The 22,474-nt window shown below is 40.1% G+C and overlaps 1 protein-coding gene across 1 annotated transcript; it reads left to right on the plus strand.

Moving 5' to 3' along the window:
- Window positions 1–14,179: 14,179 nt before the first annotated feature.
- IFNG (interferon gamma) lies at window positions 14,180–22,256 on the plus strand. Its single transcript, XM_061637820.1, has 4 exons — window positions 14,180–14,361; window positions 18,797–18,871; window positions 19,684–19,869; window positions 21,980–22,256. The coding sequence occupies exons 1-4, from the start codon at window positions 14,242–14,244 to the stop codon at window positions 22,142–22,144; spliced, it is 546 nt and encodes a 181-aa protein (XP_061493804.1). The 5' UTR covers window positions 14,180–14,241; the 3' UTR covers window positions 22,145–22,256.
- Window positions 22,257–22,474: the final 218 nt, after the last annotated feature.

The raw sequence follows: 22,474 nt of genomic DNA on the forward strand, positions 1-22,474 counted from the left end.
GCAGCCGCACCATAGATTTATACAAAGGCATTATTATATCGGCTGTTTTATTTTCAATACCTTTCCTAATTATCCCTAGCATGGAATTTGCCTTTTTTGCAGCTGCTGCACACTGAGTCGACATTTTCATCGTGCTGTCCACTACAACCCTGAGGTCTCTCTCCTGGTCGGTCACCGCCAGTTCAGACCCCATGAGCGTATATGTGAAATTAAGATTTTTTGCTCCAATATGCATAATTTTACACTTGTTTATATTGAATTGCATTTGCCATTTTTCCGCCCATTCACTCAGTTTGGAGAGGTCTTTTTGGAGCTCTTTGCAATCCCTTTTTGTTTTAACAACCCTTTTGCTTGTGTTAACAACCCTGAACAATTTGAAACGAATGCTGATGAAAGTTCAAGAGGAAAGCACAAAAGCAGGACTACAGCTGAACATCAAAAAGACTAAAGTAATGACAACAGAAGATTTATGCAACTTTACAGTTGACAATGAGGACATTGAACTTGTTAAGGATTATCAATACCTTGGCACAGTCATTAACCAAAATGGAGACAATAGTCAAGAAATCAGAAGAAGGCTAGGACTGGGGAGGGCAGCTGTGAGAGGACTAGAAAAGGCCCTTTAATGCAAAGATATATCACTGAACACTAAAGTCAGGATCATTCAGACCATGGCATTTCCGATCTCTATGTACGGATGTGAAAGTTGGACAGTGAAAAAAGCAGAAAAGAGAAAAATCAACTCATTTGAAATGTGTGTTGGAGAATAGCTTTGCAGATACCATGGACTGCAAAAAAGACAAATAATTGGGTGTTAGAACAAATTAAATCAGTACTGTCCCTAGAAGCTAAAATGATGACACTGAGGTTATCCTACTTTGGACACATCATGAGAAGACATGATTCATTAGAAAAGGTAATAATTCTTGGAAAAACAGAAGGAAGTCGAAAAAGTAGAAAACGAGGAAGGCCAAACAAGAGATGGATTGATTCCATAAAGGAAGCCACAGACCTGAACTTACAAGGTCTGAACATGGTGGTTTTCGACAGATGCTCTTGGAGGTCACTGATTACTAGGGTCGCCATAAGTCGTAGTTGACTTGGAGGCACATAACAACTATGCATTTTTGTAAACATTGTTTGGTTGGCAAGCTGCATCACAAAATTCAAGTAAGTGTGAATGCTGAACACAGCTTGGAAAAGTTACTTTTTTGAACTACAACTCCCATCAGCCTCAGCCAGCATGGCCACTGGATTGGGCTGATGGGAGTTGTAGTTCAGAAAAGTAACTTTTCCAAGCTCTGATGCTGAAGGATGGCTGTGTTCCCATTCTCATATTGTTTCAGAAAGTGCAAATCTGACAAAATTGGCTTGAAATGCGAACGGAATCAAAATTCTCATCCATCCCTATTTGAGACTGATTATTTGGGTCTATTTCAATCTAGTTTCAGAAGATTGAAGATTGTTTTGGTTATGCTGATGAACAGCCTGTGCCAGGTGAAGGACAGGAGGAGAGCAATTCTGCTAATTCTCTTGGATCATTCGGTAGCTTTCAAAACCATAGATCATAAGATCTTTCTGAATAGGCTATCTGAAGGCCACACTACACATAATACTAAATGCTTTATACATCTGGGTTAACCTCCCTGCCAAAAAACCTGGGTGCAGCGCTCTCAACTTTAATTGGGTTTATTTCTAAAGCTAATTGCAATGTGAGTGTGTGGGGTTTTTTTTGTCATGATCATGACTGGGAAGGGTTACAATTGATTTCTCCTACCTGCACTGCAGTCCAAATGATAATTGGGATTTCCCGTGGCTAGCATTAAATTAAAAATCTCCAGACATTTACCATCATGTCTCCTTAACCATGAGCTAGGGGCTGAGGGCGCTGGATTTCAGTGGTTTTGTTCATACCTGGGTGCCATTTCCAGAAGGTGATGCTGGAAGACAGGTGCTTCAGCATCAAGGGATTTATAACATGGGGTCCCAAAGGGTTCCATCCTTTTCCCCATGATTCTAAACATGATGAAACTGCCGAGTGAGGTCATCTGAGTATTTAGAGCAAAGCGTTATCAGTATGCTATTGCTGGCTCTATTTCTTCTATTCATCTGATACGGGTGAGGCAGCCGAAGTGCTGAACTGGTGTCAGTAATCAGTAATGGAGGGCCAATAAACTGAAACTTGATCAAAATGGAGGTGGTGTTGCTGGGAGAAGTGCCAGTTTTAAAGGGCAGCTGTGTTTCAGTTTGGATATTGGTTCAGGAAGTACCAATTTGGGGAATTTGCTTTAAAGGGAGAACTAAAGAAATTCCTTCCCTGTCCATACTTGGTGGCTTAAACTGCTCCTTTTCTTAGTATGGTAAGCAGAGCTTCCAGTCTGGACTTCCACTGACTTGCTGGGATCACAGGCCTATTTCTCTGACTGACACTATATAGGATTCACACCTAAATGTGATTTCAGAGGAAGAGGTGTGTGTGTACACATATGTCTTTCAGCTCCTAGAAAGTTTGTTCTCTCAGAACCGCAGAGATGGTGCACCAAGATTCCATCTACCAAGATTCCATCTACGGCACATCCTCGAACAATGCTGACTAAGAGAGTCAAACAGAGAAAGCAACACCCAGAGAGATTCAGAAGGGACAGGAACTGGAAGTAGGCTCTCCCACCTTTCTTAAAGATATTGTACAGGCAGAATTTGATTAGATACAGTAGAAGCAACAGCTGCCTCTTATGTTTTGCAAGGCTATGTGGGGAAGCGCTCAGCCTTCAGAAACAAATGTTCCTCTCCTTCGCCACCCTGAGTGCATCCTGCTTTTATTTGTGGGCCGAGGTTGGCCTGGCCTTCCCCAGGGCATTAGCCATGACAGTAGCTGCCTTGTGGAAATCCCTCCAGCTTTCCGCAGAATATTTTGTCTCTTCTGAAAGATCTTGGTTTAAATATTAGGACAGGGATTGCCAACACAGCACCCACAGGTAGCAGTCTGCTTGCCAGTGCTGCTCACCCATGCCGCCTGTAAAAGGTCTTGGTACATATCCTCTCAAAACCTCACAATTCTTGTGAAACTGTTTGCTCTTCCTGCTCAGTTCCTGTTTGCATTGGTTCAACTTTTCTTACACATTCCCAAGGCAGTCATGTGGGGTTATACCTCACTCCCACAGCAGCCATTTGTGACTGGTATCCATGGCACTTTCTTAAAAATTCCAAACATGTCCACTGGCACTAAAAGGTTGGCAACCCCTGCACTAGAGAAACAATCCAATCCTGTGGATCTGGTCACACGTACACAGGAAGATTTCCATTGGAGAAGGAGGTTAGGAAGGAACATAGAGGCAGAGCTTGGAAAGTTACTTTTTTGAACTACAACTCCCATCAGCCCAATCCAGTGGCCATGCTGGCTGGGGCTGATGGGAGTTGTAGTTCAAAAAAGTAACTTTTCCAAGCTCTGCATAGAGATAGATGCCTTAGACTGAGTCAAGACCTTTTTTTAATATTGAGAAACTTGGTTTAATGGGGACTCTGTGCATGCTGTGAGACTAAGTGTGTTAAAGTTTATTCTGAACAATAAATGCATACATTATGACAAATCAATAAAAGCAGATGTAGCATAAGCTAGCACCAATCCTAACAGGAGGATGGTTAAGCCACAGATATGAACAGTTCTGCATTAACCAGATTAATCTCCTGGAACTGTAATGCAGGAAATCACATTCAGCCATTAAATATTCTTTCAAAGGAATGGTTTCCCTCCAGCAAGCGTAGTCCACCCTAATTAAAATAAGCATTCTCGTTTGCATATCCTGGGAAATTCAAGCTTAGTCCCTGCTATGGGCACAAGCATGCTTCTTAAAATCTGATCTGATTGGCTAAGACACTCTTGTGACCCTGCTGGAGCTCCATAGAGGGAATTGCTATTGACTCATGATGGTGCATGATAGCTCACTACCTGTGTCTTTTGTTATTTAATGTCACCCGTGCTCTTCCTTGATGTTAACAAAATTACTTTGCAAATTTAGGTTAATGCCCGCTGATAGAAGTCCCTTTCCTATAACTAAACTCCGCTTGCACCCTCAAGATGTATCGATTTTGGAGGACACATTAAGAAGTTCGCTCCACACTTCTCTTTATAAGAAACTCCAACTCCCTTAGGAATAGCAGGAGGACAAGTCTCTTTTCCTCCATTTTTAGTTGCCATTCCCTCTCATTCCCTCTCATTGCCTCTCAGCCCTGCTCCCTTGACTATGATGTAGGGATGGGCGAATCAATCAATTTTGATTTCTCGGTTTCTCAATTTTCCAATCTTAAATTCAATTCTCCACATTCCCACATCAGTTTGAGATTTTTTTAAAACAAAGGCCTCATGAAAACTCATCAGCATTTAAGTGTGAATTTCTTCTAAGTCGCAAAGCTTTTTAATTTTTTCAGCCCTTTTATGTTAAATAGATATAATCATAACAAGTCATGTATTTCTTGCTAATTTCCCTAAGCAAGCTAAGTAATATTGGCATTTACTGAGTTTTACTAAATTCCCGAAATACAGACAAGATAATATTGATATTGGCAATGATGACTATATCCATAGTAAGAATTTCTGTGGCGTGTAATTGTCACCAGTAAAGATCTCCAAATTGGTAGTTCTGTGATCACACATGTAAGATATGGGTTCATGCGTACATGCATGCAGACACTTAAGCAGAACTGGTCATGTATTGGTTTGTCAAATTCTGTATTGTCTACAAGTCCCCCACCTCCTGCAGGCCATTTTGACAGGTGGGCAAGCCTGCCCACCTGCTGTCACTATGAGGTCACATGATTCCACTTCCAAGGAAAGTGTATTCCTGATTCTTCCTTGGTAGTGAAAACTCAGGGCATTTTGAATTTGGCACCTATTTATGTTGCCAAATTATGATGCCACATTTTAAAAAGTGATGACTTTTGGCTTCAGAAAAAAAAAGTCTGGAGTGTACCTTAATTATTCTTCCTTTAGCTATAGTTTCAACTTCAGGCCTGGAAAAGGTAGATGTGGTTAGTCCAAAATGGCTTGGTGGAACAACTTCTGAGACCTGGTAGGCCCAATTAGGCCCATAGGCTGGAGGTCCCCCAAGTCTACACTGACGGGCAGCAGTTTTCCAGAGATTTGGACAGGCATCTTTCTAAGCATACCTGAGGATGCCAGGGGTTTAATGTGAGGCCTTTTGCATGCAAAGCATGTGCTCTAAGACAGGGCTACAGCCCGTCTGTACAGCAATACCCTCATGCATGTGCTGCTCTGGAGATGTACTAGATCATCCCCACCGTGATTACTTCCTACTATGGAATCAGTACAATCTCTAGCAACAGAGCTGTAAAAATGAAATGCTTGTTGTAAGTATAAGGTTTGGAATTTGTCCTATGGCTAGTATGGAATTTTAATTCCACAACAGAGAATGCCATTGAATGTGAATAGTTAGAATATGGGTGCAATGATGTAGCCATCTTGCTTAATCGAAGCAACTTTTTGTCTGTCAGTGCCTGGGTAGGTACCCTGTGTATGTTGCCTTGAGTTCCCTGATGAAAGAAAGAAAGAAAGACAGGGTATAGATATACTAAATAAATGAAATAATTACATTTGAAACATAAAAAGTTATTTAGAGGATGGAGAAATACTGAAAAGATTGGTGCCCGCATGTGGAAATCTTAATGATTACTGCATAACCTGCAAGCATGGGTTTTCATCAACACTTGTTCCTTATTCCAAACAACCAATCAGTATAACCAGATTATGAAATGTATACATATTTCTGTAATTATTTGGGGGCTTTTCAAAAATAACTGGCAATTATTTTGTCGAACAGTTGATAGAGGTAATGATGCTTCTCTTCCCTCCCCAATACTGCTGGCTTTTCATCTGGCAGCAGTAAAGGTAATAGGAAATCTCAATAATGATGTAAGCAGAACCCTTGGCTGATAATGAGTAAGTGTTTCAGTCACCATAGAACACACAGAGATTCTGGTACAAGAAAGGAAGTGTGTACATGGGGTTTCCGTTGCTGAGCACGGAAGAAAGGATGGGTGAACACCCAGGGCTTTTTCTTTCTTTTCCCCTTTTTGGAAGGCCTGGACACCCAAAGCTGAAGGTGACATCTTACAGCAATTTTTTTTTCTCACAATGCTATGAGTTATTTCCTGATTTCCTTCTCCCCTGAAAGGAATAAAAGAGATAGGGGGCCTGTGCTTGTCAAAACAGCTCTTCATCCCTAACCGCAAACACAGAACCAAGTCGCTGTTTCGAGACAAAATGTAACGTGTTACAAAAGCATCACTCTTTCTGCTTGGCCTTCTAGGGAATGCATAGCAATTCTTTCCAAATGATACAGAAGGTTCTAGTAACAAACCGCACGTTGGTAAATTAAGTACTTGTAACAAACCCCGCTTATTACAAGGGAAACTCTCTGCCAATCAGAAATGCCACCATGCTTTGTCAGTGGAAAAGTGATGATGTTTTCTACTTTAGAAGGAAGTTTTCTTTGCGTGTCATTTGGTAGAATGGATTCTTCTAGCTGCATAATCCCAAGGAGAGAAAAGGCATGATAATAGCATTCTAGCTTCAGGCCAAGAGCAGGAGGGCTAAAAGAGCTTTTAAAAGGAGCCCCTATGGGAAGTCTCCTAGCTTTCGACTAGCTATAGAAAGCCTGGAGAAGCCCCAAGACAGATGTCGTTTCATGTACAGTTACATCCATAGCCTGCACTTTATATACCACCCTCTATACCACCATGAACTCTGATCTGGTATTGTTTTTTTAAAAAATAAAATAAAATAAAATAAAATAATGAAGTAGCAAAAACCTCATGCCAAAGTCTGATGCCATATCGGAGGGCTGGACCTACCATTAGACATTAGCACTATCTTAGTGCCCAACTACATGTTACATCAGGTGCAGGAGATCCTTTGGCTCTCTAAATTGATCATGCTTGCTGGGGCTGATGGATGTTGCAGTCCAGCAATATCAGGAGGGCCAAATGTTCCCTATACATGTGTTACCTTAATTGTGTGGCTTGCAGCCATGTTAAGGGATCTTTAAAAAAAAAATTCTAAGCATGGGAGCAATTTCCATTGGGATCACAGTGTGCAGGGAGGGGATGCTTAACTGGTCTCTCCTTGGTTGTGATCCCAAGGGAACAAAACTCAAATTGTCATCAATGGGAGCATTTGCCCCCATTCATTAATTGCAGCATGGGGTAATTTTCATCAGGACCATTGCTGAGGGGGGAAGGGTTAAACCTCTCCTCCCAACACACTGTGGTTGTGATGGAAATCAGGCTCCTATGCATTTAGGATTAAATGTGGAAAAATGTCCTGATGTGGCTGCAAGACACATAATTAATGTAACATGTAGTAGTAATGACCTTCGGCATATGCTTTTTGGCATGTTATTAAAGGGCAGCAAATTATTTAATATTTTATTATTACTGCCAGGGAGGAGGACTGGAGCTTGTGAACTTTCTGTCTCAGGGGACAGAATAACTTCACCAGCCTTGACTGGCTATGGAACAACTTTTTTGGGTGTGTGTGTGTGTGTGTCATTTGCTGTTCTATTTCAGGCAGCAGAATGTGTCAGTCTGGCCCTGCACCATCAATTTATCATTCTGTTAAAATGCTACAGGCTGTTAGGTTGTTGCTGTTGGAAGAGACTAATGGAACTATCTTTATGGAAACCAAATGCCAAACTTCACACTGGCATGCCAATTTTTAGCCATGTTTGAAGTGATTTATTAATTGTGGGCACAGTGGAGCATCTGCACATTGTGAGTTTTTTCTTCATTTGGTTCAACCAAGGGGCAGCATGATGGAGTTTTCCTTACCTCAGACAGGATATTGTAGAGTTAGAAAACAATCAGGAAGGAGGCAACCAAAATGATTGAGGAAAGGTTACAACATTGGGGGTCTTGTTAGATTAGAGGAAAGGAGGCTAAGAGGGGACCTGACTGAGGCGTATAAAATTATGCATGGTGTGTGGAGACAGTGGAAAGAGAGAAGTTTTTCACACTGTTATAATCCCAGAACTTGGGGCCATCCAATGTAGTTGAACAGACAGACAAACAAAAGTAGTTCTTCATAGAGACAACAATTAGTTAAACTGTGACATTTGTTCCCACAAGACATAATGATGGTCACCAACTTGGATGGCTTCAAAAGAGGATCAGACAAATTCATGGAGGAGAAGGCTATCAATGGCTACTAGCCATGATGGCTACGCTATACCTCCACTGAATGCCAGTTGCTGGGAATCACAAGTGGCAAGAGTGCTATTTTGCTTAGGTCCTGCTTCCCAGCTTCTCAGAGGTATCTGGTTGGCCACTAGATGGGTTATTGGCCTGATCCAGCAGGTGCATCTTAGGGCTCATCCAGATGACTGCAAAATGTGTGACACGCCCGCTTTGTGTGTTCATTATTTTTCGGTCGTCCAAATGACGTCTCACGCTGTTACGCATTTTCACGGGTTAAATCCACTCTTTGCAATACTGGCAAAAATGAGATTTGCTGTTTAAACTCGGGAATCACCAGGAGTTAGGATGCAATACCGTGGACTTTACAGCTGATGGGCAGTTCTTGGGCATTTCCCCTTGCCCCTTCTCCTCATTCCAGCCAATCACGTATCTGCACTTTTGCGCATGTGCGAGAATAAGTCCGGGAAAATTGAACAAGTCATTGCAATGGTGGGGTGTTGGGGGGGGGTCTGCAACTACTGCGCAGATGCATTTTTATTTTTTGCCAGCCTGCAAACTGGGCGGCTGCTCTGGGTGAGATCTGCAATGCACAGCAAGCGAGAAAGGGGGTGGTGGTCGGTTTCAGCCTGCCTCTGAAAGCTTTGTCAATTTCATTCTACTTGCTGGGGTTTTTGCTTCAAATCAGAAAAGCATACGTTGGTTTAAGTGTAATATTGCAAATACAAACAAGAAAAGGGCTTCTGGTTGGTTTCAAGCCTGCTCCGGAAAGCTTTGTCAATTTCATTCTCCTGGGAAGGAAAGGGAGAAGGAGGGGGGGGACATGTTTCTTGCTTTTTTGGAGAAATAAGTGCAATTGCCAACATGTGTATCTCCTTAAATATCAATAAAGGCAGAAAAGCATACATTCGTTTAAGTGTACTATCGCAAATTCAAACAAGAAAAGGGCTGCTGGTCAGTTTCAAGCCTGCTCTGGAAAGCTTTGTCAATTTCATTCTCCGACCAGCAGCCTTTCCTTCCAGGCAAGAACTCCTTTACAGCCATATTGTGCTTCGTTACAAAGGGGGAGAGGAGCATACGTAATTTTTTTGCTGACCAATTGGTTGATGGGGGAGGTTTTAGAGGCGGAACTTGGAAAAAGCAAAAAGAATGTAGGGGTCTTACCGCTGCGTGTGCGTTTTTTTTAATTGGGAAAGAGCGAACTAAAAGGCAAAATGAGGACTATCAGATGACAAGCCGAATATGGAAACCGTGGATTATCCTGCTCCGTTTGGATAAGCCCTTAGACATACAAAGGAAAGTACTTCTTCACACAGTGCATAGTTAAACTATGGAATTTGCTCCCACAAGAGGTAGCAAGAGTTCCCAGTCAGGATGCTTTAAAAGGGGATTAAACAAATTCATGGAGGATAATGTTATCAGTGGCTGCTAACCATGATGGCTACTTTCACTGTTGAAGGCAGTCTACCTCTGAATGCCAGTTGCTGAGGAGAGTTCTGTTGCACTCATGTCTGCTTGTGAGCTTCCCATAGGCATCTGGTTGGCCAGTGTGAGAACACAGTGTTGGACTAGATATGCTTTTGGCCTGATGCAGCAGGGCTCTTCTTATATTCTTATGGATGTGCATTCAGTGGCAATTGATAGTAGTGATCTTTGCTTGTCCACCATGCATCCATTGTGCGCTATGTTTGTTCACACCCCAGCTTGAACCCAGACTGAAGTAATGGTGTGAATGACATTCCCTGGCCTACCTTGAACTGAGACAAAACTAGCCTTTGACATCCCATCACAAAACCTGCCATTGCAATGTCCTTGTAGCTTTGTTGCAGAGCATCTAAAACCTCAAGAGCAGTTGTAGATTTTCTGGTTTGCAGTTAAAATCCAAAGGTGGGCTGGAAATTTATCAGAACAAAATTGTGATTAGCAGGCTTGATTTCAGTTAAACTGTCACCAGTGGTTGGGATGAATGATGACAGGATTTCTCACCTACTCATAGGTGGTTAAGTCTCAGTTTGCAGGCTGGATACTGCTTCTAAAAAATTGGCTTGCTTAGTCATTATAGTTCTGAATGACAATTTGTAGGGTGGAAAGTCCAAAGAAAAGCCTTTAAAGAACAACTATATGGCAAGGAGCTCCCATTGCAAATGGCAACAAATATTCTTTGCTGCCTTTTTAGATACTTTCTGCTTATCTTTTAAGCAGTATAGTTTTAGGACAGGGTGGGGGTTACAGGGAAGAAAATCAGACTGTCTCTCATAGGGATGTAATGATCTGTCAATTTCAGTTCTCTCTGTTATTCAGTTTTCTAATTTTAAATTTGGTTCTCCATATTTCTGCAGCAATTTGAATTTTTTAAAAAAATCTCATGAAAATTCTTCAGCATTTTAATGCAGATTTCTCCTAATAAATACATTTTTGTGTGTGCTTTCGACTAATATTCACATTTTGTGCAAGCAGTTTATCCTAATATAATGCATTTTTGCATCTTAGTTTCACCAATATATTCATTTAGTGCACTTTCCCTTAATAGATGCATTTTTGTAAGCTTTGCTTGGTTGGAGAACTGCATCACAAAATTTGAATAAATGTGAATTTAGAAGGATGCCTGTGTTTCGGTTCTCATAGTGTTTCAGAAAGTACGAAATTGATAAATTTGGCGTTAAATGAGAACTGAAACAGAATTCTCCCTATCTCTAGTCTCTTACGGTTTTATACTGTTGTCTTAGGTGCTGTGCCACAAGCACTGGCTTTTGTAAAACTATGAGAAGTAGCACTAAATCCCTGTCAAATGCAGCAGACCCATAGTGACCCAACTTGCTTGCCTTAGTATAGCTGTGTGGCCCCTGACTAGGGAAACTGCTGGTACAATAGCACAAACATACTTGTTCAGGAAGATGGAGAGGCTGCTGTTGGAAACCACACTTTGCTCTGTTCACATATGCTCCTTAGGGACAGAGGAGGAGTTAAGTACAGCCATGAACTGCTCAGCCCTCTGTTGGCATCTTTTCACCAGCTGCTGTCTTGCTTTAAAGCCACAAGACCTAGAACTCTTTGTTTTAAACACATGAAGGAAAGATGGGATTCTCAGGGCAATGAATTCCACATCAGATACCATGGCCTGTGCTTGGGCTTGTGTTTATCTGCAATATCCACAGGCCTGCTACTAACCTGAAAAAGGCTTGGTGTTCATTTCACCTTATTTTGTTTCCCCTGGTATGGCTTTATTTATTTATTTTATGACATTTATATACCACCTTTCCTCTGCAGAGCTCAATGCAGTATATATATTGCTATTCTCCCCCATTTTAGCCTCCCATCAATGTTGTGAAGTATGAATCAGATATCTTCAAAAATCCTTCCAGTAATAGAATTTCATAACTCTCTCTTATGAAACACCCATGGTTTTCATTTCACTATTAGTCCAGCACAAATATATCAATAAACTGACCAACATCTCTTTCTGAGCTTGCAGCAAAAATGCTCTGGCCTATATGTCACTCCCATTCTGCAGCTCCTTAATTTTTGGGGAGGACCTGTTGCCCTGTGTTCTGTAGAGTTCCTAATTTTTTAAAAGGCATTCACCGAATGCTACTATTACTCCTCAATATGAAAGAGGCAGGAGCTTGAGATTTTCTGACAGTTCTGTTTCATTAATTTAATTAATCTACACAGAGTTGTCAACCTTTGGGGGCCTGTGAGCACATTTGCAAACTGGAGAAACTGCCAGTTTGCACACTGCCACCAATTATATCGGCTACAAGAGAATTCTACTTTCAGCAGGGTGAAAGGTGGAAGGGTGTGTGTGTGGGATCCCATGTCAGTTGTGGGACAGATGGCCTTGGTTTAGAGAAAATGGGCCAAACTGTGACCCATGTTGGGCCATGTTAGGTCTGTGGGCTGGAGGTTCACCATGCTTAACATAAACAGACAACTGCATCATGGAGTGTCTGAAAGTGGTAGCCACATGGCATCTATATTGTATATATTGTGGTGAAAATGTATGTGTCTCCTCACCCCCAAAAAACATTTTCCATCCGCATTCTACAGCCTTTCCAGAGGCTTCCATGCTGCAGCAGGGACAACCCTCAAACCACCTTGAAAGTCCAGTATGGACCCATGTGCAGTTTGGTCCATTGACTATGTGGCTTAATCCACAGATCAACATTTTGATCCATGCATGGCTCTGATGGGGCAAAACGGGAAAGTTCACTACAAAATGCAGAGCGAACCAGAATCCTCCCCATCTCCACCTCACACCACAGTTAGGCAAATCTGTCGATTTCAGTTCCCCTCCGTTTTTCATATTTCCAGTCTAAAGTTCACTTCTCCGCATTTCTACTTCAGTTTGATTTTTTTTGTAAGACAACCCTCATGAAAATTCATCGGCATTTTAGTGTGAATTTCTCCCAGTATACACATTTTAAATCTTTATCAAGGTTGTCAAATATTTAAATATTCCACAACAAACAGAAAAAGCAATTTTCAGTGAATGAAAAGATAAACCGCCATCTAAGAGGGAAAATAGAGAAAGGCATTAATGCAGGTCTTACAATGTCATTTACCATTTTCTTGGTGAACCAAGACAGCACAGCAAGCGCAGTTCAGAAACTATTACACAAGAGAATCTCTTCAAAATGAAGATGATTTTAAAAATTTATTTATTTACGTTTATATACCGCTTTTGTCACGAGTGACCTCAAAGTGGTTTACATACAAATAAATAAGTCACATTGATATCTTGGGGGCCTGAGACCTCCCACTGCTGCCTTAAACAACATAAATGAACAGCAGCCATGCTTCCTCAAAGCTCCCTGGTTTTACCCAGCCTCGTATTGTGGCTTAATTTCTCAGACAGGATGATCTGCCAGATGCACTTACACACATTTTTGCAGGCAATTTTGCAGAATAGAAACATTTCTGCAAAGCATATTTCCCCTAATATAATGCATTTTGTATGTTATTTTCACTAATATATTCATTTTTATGCACAGTTTACCTTAGTAAATGTATTTTTGTACACATGACTTGGCAGGAGAGCTGCATTGCAAAAGTTGGAAAACTGTGAATTTAGAAGGGCTGTGTTTCAATTCATGTTTTGTTTCAGAAAGTGCAGATAAGGTAGGTTTATATTTCAGTGCAAATTTAATGTAATTTCTCCCCATCCCTACTTCACATTCACCAAAATTATAAAGAAATTATAAAGAGCCTTGTCAGCTCAGAGTTGCTTATGTGTGATTCCATTTTGCACTCATGGGAACTCACACAGAATTTCATGGGTGTCCTTAATTCCTAATGTTATCATTTCAATAAAAATTATGATTTTTAAAAAAAAAATCTCTATAGAGTAGTTAAGAAAGAAGATTGATAATAATTATCTTTTAGGTCTTTGGTTTTATTGATGACGAGTACTACATTAATCAATGCTGAAAAAGTAACATAAGGGACATGTCTGTCAAAATGACCCACTAACCACATGCAATGGTTTCTTTGCTTTCTGATGGTTTGCAAAAAATGTATATCTGAGTCACTAACACACATGCTTGGCAAGATGATACCTTGATCTGAATTTCCTGTCTTGCTTGTTCCCCCACCACAAAGTGTTCAAGCAGTTTCAGGGCAGTGTGCAAGGGGTTTCCTTTAAAATAGGGTGGGGGTTGATGTGGGAATTTTCTTGTGCCCTCTTGACGATGTGGGCATGCTTTCGAGGGATCATTGAAGAGCTACAGGCTGGACTTGTAGCAAAGCATTCATCATGGGGAACCTAGTCATTTAAAGGAAACTTTAAACACTAAAATCCCACAAACCAAACCTATTAATAAAATCAGACACACCTCCTATCTAACACCATCTCCTGAGATGTGTGAAAAATGCGTAATTCTGATTAGTTAAGAATGATCAGCGGCCAGGTATAAATATCACCACCCAAAGTGGCTAAGATCAAACTGGAAAGTGCAATAGAGGACCAAGTAAGAACATTGCTGTGGGTCTGACATCCAAATATAGAGCAAAGCAGCATTTCTATTTGAGTCAAGAACAATGGTTTGGAAGATTTGTCTATTCATCCTTCTGGCTATTAGTTCTTCTGATGGACATGTCCCCACTGGTTCACTTTTTGAAGACATGAAAGAACATATAAGTAAACTGGAGAAATACTTTGTAAGTATACCTTCTGATAATCTTATTCTCTTTTCTTCACTTGCCTGGCATATCTGATGATGTCAATGTTCTTGAGCAGGCAGCTAAAAGGTGGTTTATGATGTCATGGATGTGCATTCATTTTGTAATTCATTTTGCATTCACTCTACATTATACAGTTTGGTGATTTTTGAAATTTGCATGGAAGTTGCTTCCATTGCCAGTCCAGAGGAGAATTCGAAATATCCCCATGTTTTATAAGACAGCACAATCTGATATTAGTTATAAGCCAGATATGTAACATTATGTGTTTCCATACATGTGAAACGATTAGAGGAAAACTGGTGCAATCTATGCATGATTTTCTTTATAATGAGTCTTCAGGGATAGGTATCAATTGGTTGGAGTAAGTGGGCACAGTGGGTCACTTGCCACCGTAAGTGTTGTAACTGAGTCACCCCTCATAGGACCAACCACTTCTCCTGTCCTTTCCACGACTAGCCCAAGATCACCATACCAGCTTAGCGAATACTTCTTCATATCCTGGTTCTCCTTGAATGTCTAGAGTCCATGATGTTACATATAACTAAACTGAATTCCTCATGGAAATCTATTTTTCTAAAGATTATGTTCATCATTATTGATTTTGTTTATTTGATTTATCATCTGCTCTACACCATAAGGTTACAGGCGGCTTCCACCTTAACACTTAACACTTAACACTTAACACTTAACAAGGGTCTTCAGAGCCCCAGAGGTTCTCTTGCCTTCAGAAAAACCCTGGTGAACACTACACCATCCTTGAGTCTTTTCAGATCTGTTTATTTAAGCATTCTTGCTTCCCTATTAACTCCTCTATCATCAGGTGTGTAGGTAGCCTCTCCCTTTCTTCAGGTAACTTGCTACTGGGGTAGCTAGCCCCAGAAATGCTGCCTTTTCCTTCCTCCCATGCTGTGTCCTAGGTTGCTATGGCAAGGCTTGCCCACAGCGTAGCTCTTTATTCTTTCCTTTTTCTGCTACTTCTTTCCTGTCATGGGTCTGTCCCTCCTTGGAATCCCCTGTAAATGTGCTACCTGTCAAGCCTTTATCTTCTAGCTGGTCAAGTGTGTCTCCTTCAGCGAGGCCTCCCTGCGAAGCGTCTTCTGGTCTGTTTGACTCACCTCTGCAGCTGACCATCAGGCTGACAGTGTGAGCAAGGAGCTGCTGCGCCAGCTGTTCCTGACGCAGAATAATTATTAAATAACACCCAAAAAATACCAGTTAAAATATTAAAACCAATATAAACAACAACCAAAAAGTACAATATTGCAAAGGGAAACTATGTATTATTAAATGATATTCCAAGCCCAAGGCAAAAAGGTATGTTTTAAACAATATAGTTTGCCAAGGCAGTTCCTAATTTTGGGAATCGCAATTGAATTATTCTCTCTAGTCTAAATGTCTGTCATACGTTGAGCTTGATAATGGGACAAGTGTGTTTCCTTCAAATTTACTTCTCTGCTTTAAGCAACTCTTGAGCTTTCGGTGTTCCCCAAGGAGGGTTGCCTGGTGAATGCACGGTGACTTCTGCATTCAGGTGGCTACACTTATTTAATGTAGGAGGGCAGGGCTATGTGCAGAAGGCTGTAGGTGGGGATATGGCCTGCACATCTTGAAGTCTGAATGGTAAAAGAAGGGCCACATTTGGATGTTGAGGTCACTGCATAATGCTGCACCAGCAACCATATTCACAGTAATGCTGTTAGCAGCATTTTAAGGAGAACTTGTGCAAGCAGCTTGCTCATGTTGAAGATGCAGCTACAGCTGAATTTGTATGTGACTGCAGTGGCTAAAGTAATGGGTTGGGTTTGAACTGTGCAAACTAATTCTTAACAATTCAGAACCAACTTGAATCCTTTGTTGAGTCCAAAGTTTATTTTTAATAGCCTTTTCTTAGGAAGATGTCTTTGTAATAGCTTACATCAGGAATTATCAATACTTTGGCACCGTCATTAACCAAAATGGAGACAATAATCAAGAAATCAGGAGAAGGCTAGGACTGGCAAGGGCAGCTGTGAGAGAACTAGAAAAGGTCCTCAAATGCAAAGATGTATCACTGCACACTAAAGCAGGATCATTCAGGCCATGCTATTCCCGATCTCTATGTATGGATGTGAGTGTTGGACAATGCAAAAAGCGGATAAGAGAAAAATCAACTCATTTGAAATGTGGTGTTGGAGGAGAGCTTTGCGCATACCATGCATGGACTGCGAAAAAGACAAATAATTGGGTGTTAGAACAAATTAAACCAGAACTATCACTAGAAGCTAAAATGATGAAACTGAGGTTATCATACTTTGGACACATAATGAGAAGACATGATTCACTAGAAAAGACAATAATGACAATAAATAATAATAATGTCATAATAAAAATTGTCATAATAATGACAATAAAGAAGGGAGTAAAAAAAGAGGAAGGCCAAACAAGAGATGGATTGATTCCATAAAGGAAGCCGCAGACTTGAATGTACAAGATCTGAACAGGGTGGTTCATGACAGATGCTATTGGAGGTCACTGATTCATAGGGTTGCCATAAGTCATAATCAATTTGAAGGCACATAACAACAACAACAAATGTCAGGAAGACAGTGTTGATTATGGGATATCAGCATTTTAGTTTTCCATATCTCTAAGCTAAATGAAAGAGCTATGTTGATCAGAAGGCATATTGTTAAAGTGTCCCTTTCATTTTCTAACTTGTGTTCATGAGCACACATAGAAGAGACACAACAGAGACAAAACATCATCATAGCTTTTGAAAATAAAAACATAAGAACAGCCTACTAGATCAGGCCAGTAGCCCATCTAGTCCAGCATCTTGTTATCAGAGTGACCAACCAGGACTTGAGCACAAGAACACTCTTTCCTCCTCCAGTTTCCAGCAATTGGTATTCAGAAGCATGATGCCTCTGACTGTGGAGGCAGAGCATAGCCATCATTGCTAGCTGCCATTGATGCCCTTATCCTCCATGAATTTGTCTGATCCTCTTTTAAAGCCATTCAAGTTGGTGGCCTTCACTGCCTTTTGTGGAAATTTATTTATTTATTTTGTTTTATTTATTATACATAGACGAAGCTCTCTGGGCGGTTTACAGTAACTAATTCCATAGTTTAACTATGCACTGTGTAGGGATGGAAAGATCTGTCAATTTTGGTTCTCTCAGTTTCTCATTTTTCCAGTCTTAAATTCAGTTCTCCCCATTTCTGCAGCAATTTGCATTTTTTAAAAAAAAATCCTCATGAAAATTCTCCAACATTTTAGTGTGAATTTCTCCTAATAAACACATTTTTGTAAGCAGTTTTAACAAAGGTACACATTTTTTGCAAGCTGCTTCTCGTTATCTAATGTATTTTTGCATGTTATTTTCACACATATATTCATTTTTATGCACATTTCCCCCTCATATATGCATTTTTGTAAATATTGTTTAGTTGGTGAACTGCATCACAAAATTCTAATAAATGCAAATTTCTTAAGGATGGCTGTGTTTCGGTTCTCGGACTGATTCAGAAAGTGCAGATATGATAAATTCTGCTTAAAATGTGTACTGTATCAAAATTCTCACCCATCCCTAGCACTATGTGAAGAAGTACTTTCTTTTGTCTATCCTCAATATTCCAACATTACACTCAATTGGATCTCCATGAGTAGAGATATTCTCCATACCATGCATAATTTTATACATTTCTATTATGTCACCTCTTACTTGCCTAGGCACTAACAAGCCCCAAATGCAGTACCTTTCCTAACAGGGGAATCACTCCATCCCCTGATAATTCTGGTTGCTCTTTTCTGAACCTCGTCCAGCTCTACAATATCCTTTCTGAGGTGAGGTGACCAGAACTGTATATGGTATTCCAAATTCGGTCACACTATAAATTTGTACAATGGCATTATGATATTGTCGGTTTTATTTTCAGTTTCTTTTCTGATGATCCGTGGCATGGAATTTGCCTTTTTCACAGCTGCCACATGCTGGGTTGATAACTTCAATCTGCTCTGTAACTGAATGGGAATTATGCTGGAGTCTACTGCAGTCAATAGATAGTTCTGTTATTTAAGTTTTATATTGTTCTAATAAGTGTCCATCTTGTTTGAGACAGTATTTTTTTAAAAAAATAGAAGCTTGTCAGGTTGATGCTGGAATAAAAAAGCCTACAGTTGGCGCTGGGCATTCAACAGGGAAGGGGCCTGTCTGACCTCAACTGGAAGAGCGTTCTGTAAAATTGTGCCCACAATACTGAACACACAGTTCCTGGTGGATGCAAGGCATGTGTCTGAGCCTCTGTCATGTGACTGTGGAGAAAAAAGCTCCCCCAGAAGCACAGAAAACCTGGAGTTGAGCCAGAGCTTTCAAGGCCCACACTGAATATGTTATATGTTTGGTTGAGATGTTTGTATTTTGTATTGCAGAACACCAGTCATCCTGATGTCGCTGAGGGTGGATCTATTTTCACGGGTAGGCTGCAGAATGGCCTGTGGTCACAGGTAATTTCCCCAATTTGTATATATATTTGGACATGTTTTGTGCAATACTAATCTGCTGAGAGGAAATGTCTGTTGCTATGTGCAGCTGGCCATAGAAAATTAACCGTGCATTCAAGGACACTGATTATATCAGGTTTCCCTAATCTGGGGCCCTTCAGATGTTTTGGACTATAGCTCTTATCAACCCCAGGTTGATGAAGGCTGAACAATATCATCAGACAGTTTTATAGAACAGACATAGTATTCATATGCTGTTTGTTGATGTGATAAAGTAAACTAAAAATGAAAGGTGGGAAACTATCACTTTTACTGAAGTGCTTGTGGCAACATATCAGGAGAAACTCTTAAGAAGTCATTCTGGCTTCAAAAAGGAGCTCACCATTGCTTTGGCTTTTGCCAAATGGCTGTCTCAAGCTATACTGACACTGATGTCAAGAATGGCCATGTGATGGTCTGGGGACACCCAGCTAGAGTGAAAGAGCTGGAGGCCTTCAGTATTAACATTCAGGAGGAATTTAAAAACATTCCAGGCATTTTGGGCTGAAACATACTTTTCTTGGCATCTTGAAATTATTAGCTGTGAGGATAAGTGGTTGATCGTAAATGTTTTTAGATGTTCGTAATACTTTAACAAGTTTTGAGATGTTCTTAAGGTTTTTAAATGCTTTTATTTTGTTTTGCTTTGTTGTTTTCTGCACTGGGCTCCATTGGGGCAGGATAGAAATGTTAGATAAGAATAGTCCAGATTTCTGTTATCAGAAAATGTCACTAATCCATGTTTTTCTTTCTTTTTTGGGCTGTTTTTTTGGCAGATAAATGAAAAAAAAATCTTGCTTGCCCAGATGATTTCCATATACTGGGAAATGCTGAATAATCTAAACAATACTCAAAATCCAAAAGACATCAGGAGTTTGGTAGAAGTCCTGCAAGTCTATAAAATGAATTACAGCGAAAGTCTGAAGAAAGCAAAAGATCTAATTGAGATAGCAAAGCTTCCGGTAATATTAAATCCTTTCTTTTGCTTTATGACATTTAGTATAATAGCTAGAGGGTATGTCTGTCTGTCTGTCTGAGGGATATGTTGCTGACGCTACACTATTGAGGGATGGGCTAGTGGGTTATACACTGATTTTATTATTTATTAATTTATTAAATTAATATCCCACGCTTCCTCAAAGGAGCCAAGAGCAGCACTGATGTGCTGTGAACTGGCAGTGATTAAAAAAGAAAGATATCTTAGTTGTGGTGGATACCTCAATGGAAACATCAACATGCCGTGGCAATGAAAAGGCTAGATTCCATATGAAGAATTGTTAAAAATGTATTGGGGGAAAAAGTTGGACAGCATCACAAAGCCTTTTAAAAATATCTTTGATACCAATGCATTTGGAATATTATATACAGTTCTAGTCACCACTTCTATTCTATGGCTGGAAAATGTGCAGAAAAAGGCAACCAAAACGGTCAAAGGGTTGGAGAACCTTTCCCGTGGGAAAAGGCTAAAGAATTTGGGACCTTTTAATTTAGAAAGCAGAGGAAGCCAATTGCCTTCATGTCCTACTAGTGGACTTTCTAGACGACATTGGTTAGCCATTGTGGAAACCAGGATGCTGGTCTAGATGAATCTTTTGGCAGTTGCTTCAACAGGTCAGTGGTTTGGACCAGCAGTCTTACTGATAAATTGCTTTCTGAATATTTCCTCTCTGCTACCAATAAACTCACATATAGAGTCACAGATGTTCCTTACTGTATAATAGATATGCAATGCAGCTCTTTATGCAACATGCTGAAATAAGTTGAAGAAATAGTCACAAGTGGTAGGAAACATGATAAGGTTTACCAAATGTTAAGCTCAAGACTAAGTCAGCTCACAGTCCTTAGACTTAGAATCTATGGCTGAATTCATCAGTGCTGACGTTTATACAGAATTTATTTATTTACTGTTTTATTCTCACTTTTCTTAAGAGCTCAAAGTGGCAAACAAAGCTATAGCCAGGCAGTTTTCCCTCCACATGCTGATCAGGTACAGACCTGCTTAACATCTGCTTAAAAACAGAAGAATTAGTATAATTCTTAACATTGCTTAAGCAATAGCCAAGTTTTAAGTCTGATGGGCGGTGGGGAAATGAAGTCGATGTTACATGAAAGGAGCATGAAAGGATGGATTATGTCCTTTGAATTAGTAGGAAATGACATCCAAAGCAACACCAATGTAGATAATAAGGAGCCATGATGGCATTACAGGAAGTTAAACCATCTTTGCTGGCCAGTCATTGTTCAGATCAAAAGTAGCCAGTTTCAGAATTCAGGCAGTGTTATTTTTCTCATTGTTAGAGAGATGCTATAGGAACATGTAGAGCAATATGTAGAGCAATATCTGGGCTAGATAGAGCCAGTGTAGTTTAGTGATTAGAGTGTTGGAATTAGACTGTGTAGATTTAGGTTCAGCCATAATGTTCAGCCATAATGCATACTGGACTTCTACCTCATATCTTAACTTCCCTAACTGGGCTGGTCTTGAAAAAAAAAGAGGTCCATGTATGCTACCTTATAGACCAGGGGTAGAGAATGTGGTACCCCCCATTTATTGCTGAACTGTAACTCCATTATCCCTGATAATTGGCCATGGTTGCTGGGGCTGATGGAACATAGAGTCCAGCAAGATCTGGAGGGCACCACATTGGCTACTCCTGTTATAGAGGAAGGGTGGAATAAAACCACAACAAATAATAACCCTTGTAAACTGGTAGGTCCTTCCCCCTTATTCAATAACTACATGTGATAATCTCTTGTGTGTTTGCCCTCCCCCCCATTCCAGTGGCAAGATGGAACCCTATCAATGTTGCATAATTCTTCTGCTTAGACTAGATGTTTGGATTGACATGAATGGGGGTGGGCTTACAAACAAGGGAGTTCCATGTATGTACTACTGGATTAGGGCATTTGAGTTTGTTTTTCTGCCAGGAGGGTTGTTTCATTCTTCTTCCTTTCATAGGATTTCTGGAATGCTACTACATTTTAAGTGTTATTTTTCCCATTCAGTAAATACACATAGACCATTATTTCCCATGAACTTTTAAACTTATCCCTATTTGTCATTTTAAACAGATGAATGATGCAAAAATCCAGCGCAAAGCAGTAGCTGAATTTTATGATGTCATGCTGGAGGTGAACAAAGAAGAGAGTCAAAGAAAGAGGAGAAGCAGAAGACTTAACCGCCGCCCTGGGCTCCTGTCAGGAGGAAGGGCGGGATATAAATCAAATAATAAATAAATAAATAATAATGCCAGAGGCCAGTTGCGATGCATACCAAATCCCAGAGGCTAGCCTTGTTTTTCTGCAGTTAGCCCCTTTTAATATATATGTATGAACCTATTTATTTATATTTATCAACTTAAAATAATTATTTATAAAGGTCAATCTTGTAAAATCAGCAACTGATTTGAAGTATTTATAATTCATAATGTTATCTAAGAAATTAATATAATTGAATTCCTATTTATTTTCTGGTATTTGTTAACAGGATCAATTACAACCTGTCCAGAATTTACATGGTATCTTCTATGGAGTGCATATAAATTATTTAATTAAAAAAGTTTTTCT

The sequence above is a fragment of the Rhineura floridana genome, chromosome 8 (genome assembly GCF_030035675.1).
Source record: "Rhineura floridana isolate rRhiFlo1 chromosome 8, rRhiFlo1.hap2, whole genome shotgun sequence".
In the NCBI taxonomy this organism is placed as follows: Eukaryota; Metazoa; Chordata; class Lepidosauria; order Squamata; family Rhineuridae; genus Rhineura; species Rhineura floridana.